The sequence below is a fragment of the Dermacentor silvarum genome, chromosome 1 (assembly GCF_013339745.2).
Source record: "Dermacentor silvarum isolate Dsil-2018 chromosome 1, BIME_Dsil_1.4, whole genome shotgun sequence".
NCBI classification, from domain to species: domain Eukaryota; kingdom Metazoa; phylum Arthropoda; class Arachnida; order Ixodida; family Ixodidae; genus Dermacentor; species Dermacentor silvarum.
Window position 1 is genome coordinate 118,875,954 of NC_051154.1, and position 15,433 is coordinate 118,891,386.

General features: G+C 43.7%; 1 protein-coding gene across 2 annotated transcripts in view; it reads right to left on the bottom strand.

The window, feature by feature from the left end:
• Positions 1-15,433, bottom strand: part of LOC119435911 (RAB11-binding protein RELCH homolog) — a 141,747-nt gene that overhangs the window by 77,676 nt on the left and 48,638 nt on the right. For both annotated transcript variants that reach the window (XM_037702606.2, XM_049660884.1), the window contains exon 10: positions 3,762-3,833. In XM_037702606.2, the coding sequence (XP_037558534.2) occupies positions 3,762-3,833 (72 nt within the window). The remainder of the gene's footprint in view (positions 1-3,761; positions 3,834-15,433) is intronic.

Here is a 15,433-nt window from a genome sequence, read left to right on the forward strand (position 1 = left end):
TCGGGACTGGCGCAAACAGAAGGATGGAATTTCATCAATACTTCTTTTTGGGCGAGTTGGTACATCTTGAAACTTTGGGAAACAGCGCAAACAGACGACACACAAGAAGGGAGACACGGACACACAGGCGCTGACTAACAACTGGTTTTATTGTGAAGGAAAGCACACCTTATATATGCCAGAGTGAAGCAAGGGAAAGGGGAAAACATAACAAGGGTAACATCATGCCAACAACGCAAGCGCAAAACAGCCAACCAAGCGCAACAAGACGCAAACAATTATTTTTCTTTCTAATCTGAACCCCCGATAGCCGCATCCAGAAGGTAAAATTCAGCGTCAAAGAGAGCAAGGGAAGGGGTGCTGAAGCACTTGCTACCGAACTTCCTGATGTGGTAGGCTTCCAAACTGATGCGCGCTGTCTTGTCACTACTCTTTCCTAGAATCGTCGTCTCCTTTAACCGGGCCACACAATCAGTGCACTTGCTAACGTGCGCAACTATATGTGCGTATTTGTCATCTCGTTTTTTCAGTTTTAGAGCGTGTTCCCCTAAACGGTCATTGACACAGCGACCAGTTTCGCCGACGTAAAACATCCCACAAGACATGGGAATGCAATACACCACTCCAGTGGAACAATTAACGAACGGCGGTTGGTGGTTCTTCTGGCATCCACGTTTACTGGTGTTGCAGATACGTGGGCACAACTTTCCCAGCTTGTTAGGGGCAGAAAAACATATTGGCACGCCGTGCCTACTTGCCACCTTCTTCAGATTGTGGGAGAGTTTATGGATGTAGGGGACCACCTCAGGTCTATGTGCCTTCCGGTGATCCTCCGCCGTTGTAGTTCCCGTTCCACGCTTGAATTTTTGAAGGAGGGTTTCAGAAACAGCAGTCAAGACCGAGATGGGAAACCCTGCAGCCAAAAGACGGCTTACCTGATTGTTAAAACTGAGCGTCATCTGATGTGGGCACGATTTCTGGAGAGCCGATTCCATACACATCACCGCTATTCCTCTCTTAATTGTCTTGGAATGTGCCGAGTCATAGGGCAGTAGCTCCTTCTTAGCCCGTGGGTAGTATCCCCAGCAAACGTGTCCATCACAGAACGTGATTTTAAGGTCTAAAAACTGTAAAATTGAAGAGTCCGGAAGTTCATGGGTGAAACGCAACCCACGTCCATGTTTGCTAAAAAAAGATAAAACTTCACCTACAGTAGAGGAGTAGGTGGAGGCAGGCTGCTTTTTTAAAAGCACTAAAAAATCGTCAACATACCTAAAAGTTTTTAAAACCGGCCCCCCATTAAACACCTGTTCTAGTGTGTCGTCCACGTTGGCCAGAAAAATGTCACAAAGAATAGGGGCTACGCAAGACCCTATGCAGATGCCATCACGCTGCAAAAAAGGCTGATCGTCAAATACAATAAAACGTATCCAACACCACGTATCTGCAACACCAGTAAACGTGGATGCCAGAAGAACCACCAACCGCCGTTCGTTAAATGTTCCACTGGAGTGGTGTATTGCATTCCCATGTCTTGTGGGATGTTTTACGTCGGCGAAACTGGTCGCTGTGTCAATGACCGTTTAGGGGAACACGCTCTAAAACTGAAAAAACGAGATGACAAATACGCACATATAGTTGCGCACGTTAGCAAGTGCACTGATTGTGTGGCCCGGTTAAAGGAGACGACGATTCTAGGAAAGAGTAGTGACAAGACAGCGCGCATCAGTTTGGAAGCCTACCACATCAGGAAGTTCGGTAGCAAGTGCTTCAGCACCCCTTCCCTTGCTCTCTTTGACGCTGAATTTTACCTTCTGGATGCGGCTATCGGGGGTTCAGATTAGAAAGAAAAATAATTGTTTGCGTCTTGTTGCGCTTGGTTGGCTGTTTTGCGCTTGCGTTGTTGGCACGATGTTACCCTTGTTATGTTTTCCCCTTTCCCTTGCTTCACTCTGGCATATATAAGGTGTGCTTTCCTTCACAATAAAACCAGTTGTTAGTCAGCGCCTGTGTGTCCGTGTCTCCCTTCTTGTGTGTCGTCTGTTTGCGCTGTTTCCCAAAGTTTCAAGAAGGATGGAAGCAATGCAGAATGGTTTCAGTGGACCGAAGCAGGACGTAATCTGCAACGATCCACTTTGGCGATACGATCCCCTTGGCCCTATCTTTAAAACAATCTCGGACGGGGAACGTCCGCCACGCCGTGTTTTCACTGCTTATAGGTCGCGTTGAAGCAAGAGGCATGATAGCACAAAGGTCAATTCGCTCGCTGCGCTTCGTCACTCGAGCGTTTTGACAGTTCGTTTCCGCGGTCAACGAGCGAGATGTGTTCATGTTTGCTTGTGCATGCGTAACACCGTGCTTGTTAATTTATTTAGTACGCGAATACGGAACCTAGAGCACGGTGACAGCAACGGCAGAAATACGCCTGGAGTGTCCATTATCGCAATAAAATAGTTGTTTTGGTCATAGTGCGCTGCCGCTTATAGTGCGGATATTCGCGACTCTGGCGACTTACGTTATGAGCGGTCTACACTGTATGAGAAATAAGTTGGCAACTGTATTCAGCTAGTTACAAGGCAGGATTGCCTTTTTAATTGGTACTGAAAATGTGGGCAAACCAGATTTGGCTTCTTTGTTAAGTTTCAGAAAAAATAACACTGCAAACATTACACCAAAGCCTTTACACAGAGGTTTCTGTTCAAGCCAATTTTCAGCTCTGTTCATAGTAATTACCATTTCTATACCTACCTTTTATATCTAATCATCTTTCTACATCAGTCTTTTCAGTATGTAATATTTAGCTAATAACCATATAGCTGCAATAATTTAAGCTTCGAACGTACCATAAAGTAATTATTGTAACTAAAAGCACACAACTGACAAGACAATTAGATCGTACAGTAATCTGCTACAGTCTGGGCAGTGGAAGAGAGCTAAATTCAATGTGAGGATATAAGAATAAGACAAATTCGCATAAAAATTGTGACTCAAAATAGAATTTAAGGGGAGAAAATGAATTACTTAAAGTCAAAACAAAAACACATTGAATTAAACAGGTGCAGCTGTTCTTTTAAGGGACACTAAACAGAAAAATGATTTCTTCTGTATCAGTAAATTACCCTACTACACTATCAAAACACTACTCTAAGAACGATAAAATTGGTTCGTAAGCAAAAAAAAAACGAGCTGGTGCAGGAACCCGCACCAGCTCGCTGTGCATCATAGATTCTGACGTCTTCTTGAGCCTAGTTAATACTTCAGCAGGAAAGATAGACTACATTGTGTTCTAAGGGAGCCAAATATTGAACATGGACAATTTCAGAAACTTTTGCTGAGCCAACGCGGCCCAAATACAAAAAAGTACTTCGAAATCCGTGACGTCACATGACGGACCGGCTTTAGGGATTGAGCGCGAAATTCAAAAACTGAAACTTTGACCTTCATTTTCTCTTCTAATAATCAACCTATTTCAAAACTAACGACAACAGAGTTTCCAAAGAATGCTTTCTCCATCTAAACTGATTTAGCCTTTTGCTTTAGTGGCCCTTTAAATGTTCTTATACAATGTACGAACATCACTAATATTTATTGCTGCCTGATGTCTATGTGTAACACTGTGATATAGCATAATTTGAGAAATAATGCTTCTTTGTTCGTTCACAATAGCATGCAGTTCAATGTCGAAAGATTAGAGACATACCAAGACACCACTGGAGTGAAGCTACTACATAAAAATATTGGGATATAGTGCTTATACTCACAGCTACTTGTGATGCCAGATAGCCACAAGACTCTGCCACCAAAAGTCTTCTTTCCAAGTACTTATGGTTTATCTGCCATCAATTTCACAGTTTGATTAGTTTGCAAGCATTGAAAAGATGAATGCATTATGAAAAGCCTACAAACAGTAGAAATGTGCCTTCTGTGAACAATAATATTCAGATATATACGAAGTGAACAAAATTGGTACTGCTAGAAATTTATCAAGTGTATCATTTGTATACTTTTGCCATGTTTTCATGTACCTGTGCTTTTCTGCACAGAGCTACACCATGTGAAACGAAGATACTAACACCTTTTCCCAAAGACCTGAGAGCCACATCCTCTTATTTAACTCTGTGTCCACTAAGGTCTCTGCATGTTCCGACTGATTTCTGTCTCCTTTTCCTGTTGCACAATTCCCTATGCAGATGCAAACCCCTAAGTCAACATTAGATATTTCCAATGAATAAAAATAAAAGGGAATTTGAAAGTGACATGGGACTCCTGCAGCCTCTACCATGGCATTTACATATACAGTCAGAGATGCACTGAACACCACTGTTTTCTTGGTATTCCTATGCAGTTTATATATGAAAACTTGGTGGCAGTGAAGTTGCTGACCAATTATTGTGTAAAGCTCTATTACAAGATAAAGGCAATAAAATAAAGAAGAATGTGGATCTATAGGCAGCAATAGAGCTGTTTTAGTTGTGCTGACTTTGGTTACAATTTAAGCAACTGTGACCCACTTGATATAGGGAAAACAAGGGGAATGCGGGAGATGGCGATTCAAGACGATGAGTAACACGAGAACAAGGTGAGAGCAGGAGCCAACGTTTCAACAAGTGGACTAGTCTTCTTCAAGGCAACATATGCTCTCCTCGGCACATTATATATAGGTAGGGTTCTTCTAAAGGGGAGAGAAGGTAAGGCGGGTGGGTGAGGTAATGAACGAGAGTGTGTTAGCGGCGAGGGTGTAGAATTGAGAGGAAATATAATGAACTACTGATAGTCGGTGGAGGAGTTTGAGGCAGCGCCCTGTGTTAGCAGGTTGACGTGTCATGGCAGGTTCCTCTTTTCATGGAAGGGGTCTGCACGACGGGGGGTGGGGGGGCCTGCTCCACTGGAGGTCAGTGAACTATCATGTCTGACGGGCAAAATAAATGTAGCTGCAGAAAAATGGTGTTCGAGCGCACAAAAAAAAAAAAGGCAAGCGGGGGGGGGGGGGGGGGGGGGGGGGTATATGTATAGATAGATCTAGAAATCTAGGAAAGGATTGAGTGAACGCAAAGAGAGGTTGGAATATTATTGACAGTCGAACAACGAAAAAAAAAAAGAAAAAAAACAAAAACTAAGAGACTCAATGCACAATAACTAAGCGTTGTTCCCTATGCTTTTCAATTTAGCATGACGAATAGATTCTAAAGCTCCCTTTGAAACGTTCATGCCTATTGGTTGCAATGTCTTGAACTTATGAATGAGGTACGATACTCTATATTTTCTGTCTTGCGCAGAACGAAAATTTGACTGTAGTATGTAGAGTTTAAGTTCATCAAAGTTATGACCTGATTGGTTGAAATGCTCGGCGACGGCTTTGGGAAGCTTTTTAGCTGTGTCTGCGCGACGTCCATTTAGCCTGACGTTTATTGATTGCCCCGTTTCACCGATATATTGCTTCTTACAGAAGGAACACTCAAGCATATAAATTACATCGGAGCTAGTGCAAGTAAAGCTAGTTTTCACTTCGAGTGTGTAGCCATTTGCGGTACTTTTAATTTTAAAGTCACTTAGAAGGTGCTTGCTGGTTTTGCACCTGGGGCGAGAACATGCTTTTATAACGGGGGAATGATCTTGGCTGACTTTAGAATGCACTAACATGTCTTTAAAGTTTCTGTTGCGGCGATAGGTAACCCTTGGTACATCCGGGAACGCTTTTCTCAGACGCTCGTTACTTGATAATATTGGGTGGTATTTTCGTAGGATGTTGTTTATGTTTGGGAGGGCATTACAATATTTTGTTATAAAGGCTGGCGGTCTATCAGATTCTGGTATAGGTTGTTTCTGAGCTAATGCCGAGTGCCTCTCTAATTTTGACGCGACGTCATCAGCCTGGTCGAGAGGAATTTGTGGGTGGTTTCGTTTCGCTAGCGTTACTGTAAGGTCATTTAGGTGGTGGATATAATCGTTGTTGTCGCTACAGATTCTTCTTATTCGTTTTGCTTGCCCGACAAAAGTTCCTCTCTTGCAATGTCGCGGGTGATGACTGGTGTAGTCTAAATACTGCTGGCTATCCGTAGGCTTCTAGTAAAGTGTTGTTCTCAGTTTTCTATTTTCTATGTAAACCGTCGTGTCGAGGCAGTTGATCTGTCTACGAGAGTGGTGAGCAGTAAACTTAATACTCGGGTGAAAGCAGTTGAAATGGCTAATTAGGTCGGTTAGCGCGTTTGTGCAGTGTTCCCATATTATGAATATGTCGTCAATGTAACGCAAGTAGGTGTGGGGCTTTAAAGGGTATGATTTTAACAGGTTTGCTTCAAGCTGTCCCTTGAAAATGTTGGCATACGTGGGAGCGAACGGTGTTCCCATGCTTGTGCCAAAAGTTTGTAGGCAGTGAATAGAATCGAATTCGAAATAGTTGAGCGTAAGAACTAATTCTAGAAGTGACAGGTAAACTTCGGGAGCGTGCGCTTAAGGATTGATTGCGAGGGACTTCGACAAGGCTTCAATGCGAGGGACTTCGACACGGCTTCAAGACAAAAGTCCACTTGTCGAAACGTTGGCTCCTGCTCTCACCTTGTTCTCGTGTTACTCATCTTCTTGAATCGCCATCTCCCGCATTCCCCTTGTTTTCCCTGGATTTCTACCGACGGAAGATGAAGGAACAAGGTGAGCGCCCTCTGCTTTCCTTGGCACACGTAGCGTTAATTGGCGACAGTCATTACAAGTACATTCACGAACACTTCCCGCCAGGCCAACATTCACCACACATTAGCTTTAAGAGTGGCGCCACGACACGCACCATATGGGACCTCATTGCCACAACACCACAGCACATCACACATTTCATCATTCACTGCGGGACTAATGACCTGAACCACGACACAAGTGACAACACAATTAAGGCCATGAAAATGCTGATAAACGACTTGCACACCAACAGACCAAACGCAAAAATCACCCTGACAAGAGTACTTCCCAGGATCGCAAACAAGCAAAGGCCACTTATTCAACAATCAGAGACACTCCTAGCTCATGCACTAGGGACATGTAAGCTCAATGATTTTCTGCTGGACATTGGACACCAACACGAAAACGTCGATGTCATCCACCACGCTGAAATACACCAGGACCCAGACATTCTTCTCGCACGGGACGGACTGCACGCCAATTTTTATGGCGTCAAAGTAATTGCTAACAACATCAAGTACAGGCTCAAGAACTCATTTAAACCAACGCAGTTAACAACACCAGTAAAACATCCGTCCCAGTTAGCTGCAACACAGAAACACAAGCCTGGAACCGTCAACACCAGCTCGTACACACACTCCACCGAAGCTAGAACCCAAGAAGCATCTACACAAACGGTGGACACTGAACCAACACCACCTGAACAACACCCGCTCATACACAAGCGCACAACCACCCGCAAAGCCTTCACGCAAACAGCTACATACACTAATAAGCAGACAGATAGACAGACAGACATCGGTGCAGGCCTCGACAAACCAACAAAGAGTAAAAAGACACCACCAAAAAATGCTTCACCCCGGAGGTCTGCCCGAGCCAAACAGAAATGACTATCACGCACTATGGTAGCAGACACAACAACAAATCTCGCTCTTTTCTCCCCCCAATCGCCAAACTCGCCGTCAAACAGACAAATTACAGATTTCCCCTAAAAACCTACGCTAGCTGCATAAAAAACAGGAAAATCCCAAAAGGCCTTACAATTAAGGCTAGATGTGCCCTTGGCTTTTTACCCTCCAGGCTATATTGAAGTGGAATGCTGTCCTAGAAAATGCATCGCTCTCTTTAATTGATGTTCTCGAAGAACACTGCCGGGACAAACTTTCGATAATTACTAATCAGCTCGACAGCATAAATTTATCTGAACCAGAAAAAAGAGAACTTGAACAATTTGTCGAAACTAGGGAGGAAAACCTACTAGATAAATACCAAGATAAAGGTATTGGAGCCGCAGATCCACCTAAGAATACTATGACCCCTACAGCACATAGCTCCACCGATAGTGCTACGAGCGAGCATCCAGAGCACTGCAGCAACGTAGTAGACATATCACAGAGCTTAAATCCCGATGCAGTTAATCTCCTCAAACGTGGTCTAACGTTTTGTCCCACAAACAACGCAGTCAATGAGTATGAACTCCACAGAGATATAACCGAGCTTTCAAGATGCATGCGCATCAAGGAATTCTTTTTCGATAGGCCTGGCATAGGAAAACATGATTAAGACTCTCTGAGACCCCCTAGCACGTGGACACCGGAAGCTGAACAGTGTCCAGACCTTGATCTATACATAAAACTAATCTCAAAGGAAATTCTAGAGTCAATGAGGCATTGCCACAAGCAAAAAAATTTGGCAACCGCTGAACACAAAATTCTTAAACAACTTGCGGAAAGAAAGGATATTGTAATAAAACCAGCAGACAAAGGCGGCAGTATCGTAATCTGGCCAATAGAAAAGTACAAAAATGAAGCCTTCAAACAACTGAGCAACCACGCCCATTACACAAAACTCGACTCTAACCCAACTACGGTTTACAGCAACCTTGTCCAAAGTACAATAGCACAGCTGCTGTCCCAGGAACTAATCACCCAGTCTGAATATCGCTTCATGATGCCCAATAACGAAGAAACCAGCTGCTTTTATCTCCTTCCTAAAATACATAAGGTTCCTGTAGAAGAAATATTTACAGCAGAAATCCCAGGCAGGCCTACAGTATCAAATAACAACACACCTACCGAGTCACTATCTAAATTCTTAAATCACCATCTGTCAAACATCTCAACCACCCTACCAGCATTTGTACAACATACGCACCACTTCCTTCGAATTATGGACTCGATTAACGCTAACCAAATTCTCTCCGACCGTGCTATTCTAGTAACTTTTGATGTTTCTGCTCTTTATACTAACATACCCATGCGGGAAGGAATTGAAGCCGTGTCGAAGTCCCTCGCAATCAATCCTCAAGCGCACACTCCCGAAGTTTACCTGTCACTTCTAGAATTAGTTCTTACGCTCAACTATTTCGAATTCGATTCGATTGACTACCTGCAAACTTTCGGCACAAGCATGGGAACACCGTTCGCTCCCACGTATGCCAACATTTTCATGGGACAGCTTGAAGCAAACCTGATGAAATCATACCCTTTAAAACCCCACACTTACTTGCGTTACATTGACGACATATTCATAATATGGGAACACGGCACAAACACGCTAACAGACCTAATAAGCCATTTCAACCGCTTTCACCCGAGTATTAAGTTTACTGCTCACCTCTCTCCTAGACAGATCAACTTCCTCGACACGACGGTTTACATAGAAAATAGAAAACTGAGAACAACACTTTACTGGAAGCCTACGGATAGCCAGCAGTATTTAGACTACACCAGTCACCACCTGCGATATTGCAAGCGAGGAATTTTTGTCGGGCAAGCAAAACGAATAAGAAGAATCTGTAGCGACGACAACGATTATATCCACCACCTAAATGACCTTAAAGTAATGCTAGCGAAACGAAACCATCCACAAATTCCTCTTGACCAGGCTTATGACGTGTCAAGATTAGAGAGGCTCTCGGCATTAGCTCAGAAACAACCTATACCAGAATCTGATAGACCGCCAGCCTTTATAACAAAATATTGTAATGCCCTCCCAAACATAAACAACATCCTACGAAAATACCACCCAATATTATCAAGTAACGAGCGTCTGAGAAAAGCGCTCCCGGATGTACCAAGGGTTACCTATCGCCGCAATAGAAACTTCAAAGACATGTTAGTGCATTCTAAAGTCAGCCAAGATCATTCCCTCATTATAAAAGCATGTTCTCGCCCCAGGTGCAAAACCTGCAAGCACCTTCAAAGTGACCTTAAAATTAAAAGTACCGCAAATGGCTACACACTCGAAGTGAAAACTAGCTTTACTTGCACTAGCTCTGATGTAATTTATATGCTTGAGTGTTCCTTCTGTATGAAGCAATATATCAGTGAAACGGGACAATCAATGAACATCAGGCTAAACGGACATCGCGCGGACACAGCTAAAAAGCTTCCCAAAGCCGTCGCCGAGCTTTTCAACCAATCAGGTCATACCTTTCATGAACTTAATCTCTACATACTACAGTCAAATTTTCGTTCTGCGCAAGACAGAAAATAGAGAATCGTACCTCATTCATAAGTTCAAGAGATTGCAACCAATAGGCATGAACATTTCAAAGGGAGCTTTAGAATCTATTCGTCATGCTAAATTGAAAAGCATAGGGAACAACGCTTAGTTATTGTGCATTGAGTTGCTTAGTTTTTGTTTTTTCTTTTTTTTTTCGTTATTAGATTGTCAATAATATTCCAACCTCTCTTTGCGTTCACTCAATCCTTTCCTAGATCTATCTATACATCTACACCCCCCCCCCCCCCCGCTTGCCTTTTTTTTTTGTGCGCTCGAACACCATTTTTCTGCAGCTACATTTATTTTGCCCGTCAGACATGATAGTTCACTGACCTCCAGTGGAGCAGGCCCCCCCACCCCCCGTTGTGCAGACCCCTTCCATGAAAAGAGGAACCTGCCATGACACGTCAACCTGCTAACACAGGGCGCTGCCTCAAACTCCTCCACCGACTATCAGTAGTGCATTATATTTCCTCTCAATTCTACACCCTCGCCGCTAACACACTCTCGTTCATTACCTCACCCACCCGCGTTACCTTCTCTCCCCTTTAGAAGAACCCTACCTATATATACTGTGCCGAGGAGAGCATATGTCGCCTTGAAGAAGACAAGTCCACTTGTCGAACCGTTGGCTCCTGCTCTCACGTTGTTCTGGTGTTACTCATCCACTTGATATAGCAATATGTATTAAAATACCTAATTAAGATTTCATGAGACAAGAAAAATATTCAAATTATACGGATGTTAAATTACAATATGTATTAAAGCAATAAACAAATGCTTACTACATTAACATCACATTACTAACTAAAGAAATCCGTAACCTTCATTTCTATATTCATAAAATCAGCGTGGAAGCTGCAAGTCTTATCATCTCATGAGTGATGAATGCTCAAAGCAGCAAGGGCCTCAAGACATCTTGGGCAATGCAGCAGTGGCGCAAGACGTGTCTTTATCCAAGTAGACATGTATTTCACTACCATGCTTATGTAACTATCATTTTGTCACCAGTGAGCTGGTCGGCAACAGATTGTCCACTGCAATGTAGCCGGCAAGTTTGATGGCAGAACTTTGCATCTTTAACGGCTTCCACAGTGTTTAAGACATAGCCTTTCTTGCATTGAATCAAACAAAACCACTGCTCACCACAATAATTGCAGATGAATCTGCAGTCGCTATCATCGCAATCATGAATGGCAACCATGCAGAGTAAGAAAGGCAACTCACTTCATTTTTAGCAGGTATGATCGTGATTATTCGCTAACCTTAGCTTTCCAAACTGTGAACTTAAAATTTCTTCGTGTATCAAGTGCAATAGATCCAACACACACTGCGCATGCTTTCAGACAGCGCAGACAGATTATGTGCATTGCAGTGCACTGGCATTCACTGTCTCAGCCACTTCACATGTAAATGCTGGATGACAGTTCAACAAAGTGTGATTGTTTCTCCCACACCTAGCACATCATGCAGTGTCGAAAGATTGAACCGATACATTTCCTTATCACTACTTAGCTGATTACTTAAAACTTACATTCGACTGCTAAAAAAACTTCGCGCCTCTCTGCCAGCAAGTACTGTATGAATTTCACAAGCACCTCATCTACTCATTGCCATCATGACCTTAATACAGTAGATTTCCATCAATTCAAGTCCGGCTAATTCGGTTTTTCAGTTATTTCAATCCCAATCGAAGGCCCTGGCCGGTGCCCATATATTTCTATGGGCTAAAAATTTAGTTATTTCGATAGAGAAATTGTCCTTCGGTGGATAATTCGAACTTGGCTGGCCAGCACACATATGCCTGAGCCTAATGCTGACCCCAGTAGTGATGCCAACAGCGATAGCATCTGTTTTGGTGGCACTAAGGGTACAGTGAATGCATTGAACACACCATAATTTCTCATTGAAAACACCTATTTTTAGCCTGCCCCAGGAAAATTTTAATGCGATAACAATAGCGCACAATGAATTATTACAGTATTTACCTCATTCTAACTTGCACTTTTTTGTCAAGTAAATTTGTAAAAGCACATTCAAACAATATAATTCAGTAGAATTGCATGTATTACACAATAAAGTAGCAAAGTGATCAGACTAAGAGCATAAGCCACCATCCAGTTTGCGATAGTTGTGAAGTCATTTGATAAATACAGAATACAGTAAAACGCCGCTGATACGTTTTTTATGGGACCGTAAAAAAAACGCAAGAGCGGGGAAACACAAGAGCCGAGAAACAGGAAAAATTGAGAAATGAGAGTAGTGGTGGACTGCACACAATTTTATTTTAATTCTTACGTTTGAAAAAAAGTTGCAGTTTTGCCGAAGCATCGATTGCGAGAGCAATTAGTAGACAGCTATACAAAGTAAGGATAGCAGTTTTATCGTCCGTATAAACTTGTAAACACTCCCATTGAAGGCAATAGTAGTACTGATATTTAAAGTTGATAGAAATATTTGTAGTGCATCAAAGGTGGTAATTTTCACAACTATGTCAATATAATGCAACCACACACAACATTTCCATGCGCCATAAATGCTTGGTAGTTTACGTAACAATCATACGTTAAGCAATAAATTGCGCCTACACCTATCCCACCGGTGGGCGGTTTGCATATGATAGCATGAGACAAGTTACACGGATGATTTAAGAGAGCATTCACGGATTATATAACAAGGCTGTTTGAACAGTTAAACTTTCACATAACAAATGAGTAAACGGCTGGGTCAGTAATAGCTACCTATTCATTTCTATCTAGAAAAAGTTAAATTTGAGCATAAATGGAAAACTTCCGAAAAGGAGGAGAGGCCGGGCAAATGCAGATGACACAGATGTAAGATTCAGTGCGTCTGGCCCAATGACCGGATGTTTCAGCACCATATCACCTCCAGACCCCATTCCTTCCTCTCTTCTAATTGACCTATCATACGTGAAGTAAAGCCCCTACACCTTTTTAACCATATGGCGTAACCTTAGCAATGTCGTCTCCGCACTACACCATCACCTCCAGTCTCCTCTAATTTCTTGCTTCTCATATTGAGCTATCATACGGCGTAATGTCGTCCCCAGATTGCATCACCACTCCCAATGTTCCTTTAATTTCTCTCTTCTCTCATTCCAGAGGGCTTTGCACCATCACCTCCAATCTCGCTCTCCTTTCCCTATCTAACGAACTGAACTTATTTAAGCTCGCTGCGCCAGTAGCTTTTCAGTTCATTGGTTTTGTTCGAAGTTGCGCTCGTGCTTAATCGAACTGCATATAATCTGCAACGGTTTTATTGGTGCTCGGCTCCGACTGCTCCCTATCCATAAAGAAGAGCAAGTCTGTATCTGTTTATAATGTATATTTGTTGTCTCATGTTATATTTTTGTCAGGCACGGTAAATAGGAGATCTCTGTATTTCTTGATTATATTTATTATTTACACAGAGCAGGATTTTATTACTGAACAATTTTGTTAAGTGATTGAAATGACACCTTTATGTTTGTACATTGCTTACCATACTTTTGATTCGGCAGTTATTTAATTCCTACAGCGAAAATGCTGGTACTTGAGCATTTAATTAAATTTTATCTGGATACCTTTAAAGCCTCTTTCTGTGGGACATCTTTTGTGTAAAATCTTGGGGAATAAAGTTTCTTTACCTGTCATTGCTTTTCTTTCTAATGTATGCATTTAATACAAGCTTCGTCTAAGCACGGCGAAGGTCATTGTTGCACGCTATCTATGAGGCGAAATAAGCTGACATTATTACGGCGCTACGACCGTCTCTACTCTTTCTTTCGTTTCCCCTACACCGTCTTTCTGAGCTCTTTGCATAATAAAATACTAGTCGAGGCTTACAAATTGTGGAGATGGGTTTGCACAAGGCTTACCCCACGAGCGACGGTCAAGAAAGGGCACGACGCTCCTCCACTCCGCAACGCACAAAGGCGCTACGGCAGGGTTCGTTGACTCTCCGACACGGGGCAGACAAGTCTCTGGAGTCAGATCGCCAACAAACACGGGTTTATTCACCCACGATACAGCACAGTGCGACAGTCATGGCGCTTACAGGCCAAGGCTCACCGCAAGACCGATCGAGTATGCGCGCCTGCGGCGCTAGCGCTAACCGGGTAGCGGTCCGCCAAGCGCAAGAACGAGGGGTCGCGAGAACAAAGGTCTCAAGTAACCACCTCGTTGCGGGCCTGTGAGCATCTGCCGCGGCGAGGAAGTGCTCAGCGGACGAGAGCTCGGGTGGAGAGGGTGCCCGGGGCCGCCGCGCGAGCGGCCAATCAGGGCGCGTCCCGGTGACGTGTTCTCGCGGGGCAAGTCCAATCCCGGGGGGGAGAAGCACAATTTGCACGGGAAAGTAGGTCCGGCGCGCTCGCCACGCGCAAGCTGGGGGACGAGGCACAGGAAGGCACCTCGATCCCCACAAAATTGTCGAATAAAGACATGTGGATATGGCTGTAAACTACTGGAGACCGTTACTGATAGGCTCATAGTGGTTAGCGAAGCTGTCACTGCACGTAAGTAATTCTGTTAACTGCGCGAATAATTTACTTTTTTCGTTACTCTTAATTCTTACATACTCTTTGCATAATAAAATACTAGTCGAGGCTTACAAATTGTGGAGATGGGTTTGCACAAGGCTTACCCAACGAGCGACGGTCAAGAAAGGGCACGACGCTCCTCCACTCCGCAACGCACAAAGGCGCTATGGCAGGGTTCGTTGACTCTCCGACACGGGGCAGACAAGTCTCCGGAGTCAGATTGCCAACAAACACGGGTTTATTCACCCAAGATACAGCACAGTGCGACAGTCATGGCGCTGTGCTGTATCTGTTGCTCGCTCAGCCATCCCAAAAAATTTGTTTTCATTCTCTCCTTGAGTGTATAACTTCTATTTACGCCTTTCTACCCACGCACAGTTCCCACATTAATGTTCCCGCACTCTAGCACCAGAACTAGGCCACGCTGATGCCGTTCAACACATGATTTTTGCATTATCTTGCTGCACCAGCACTAAGACAACACTTGAAGATGGCTAAGTTCCATGCCATACAGCACCACTGAAGTTAAATAACCTCCAAGCGCCTTGCGTAGAAACTGAACGCAAGAAACAACAGCGCGCAGCAGACGCCCCTCACTTTCTGCGCACTTCCCGAGCGCAGAAAGTCCACAGGTCCGGCACAGCAGCGGCACGGCATGGCAGTTCCCCGCAATAGCCTCACGCAGAAGCCGGCACTTTGGAGACTCCCAGTATTTACGTC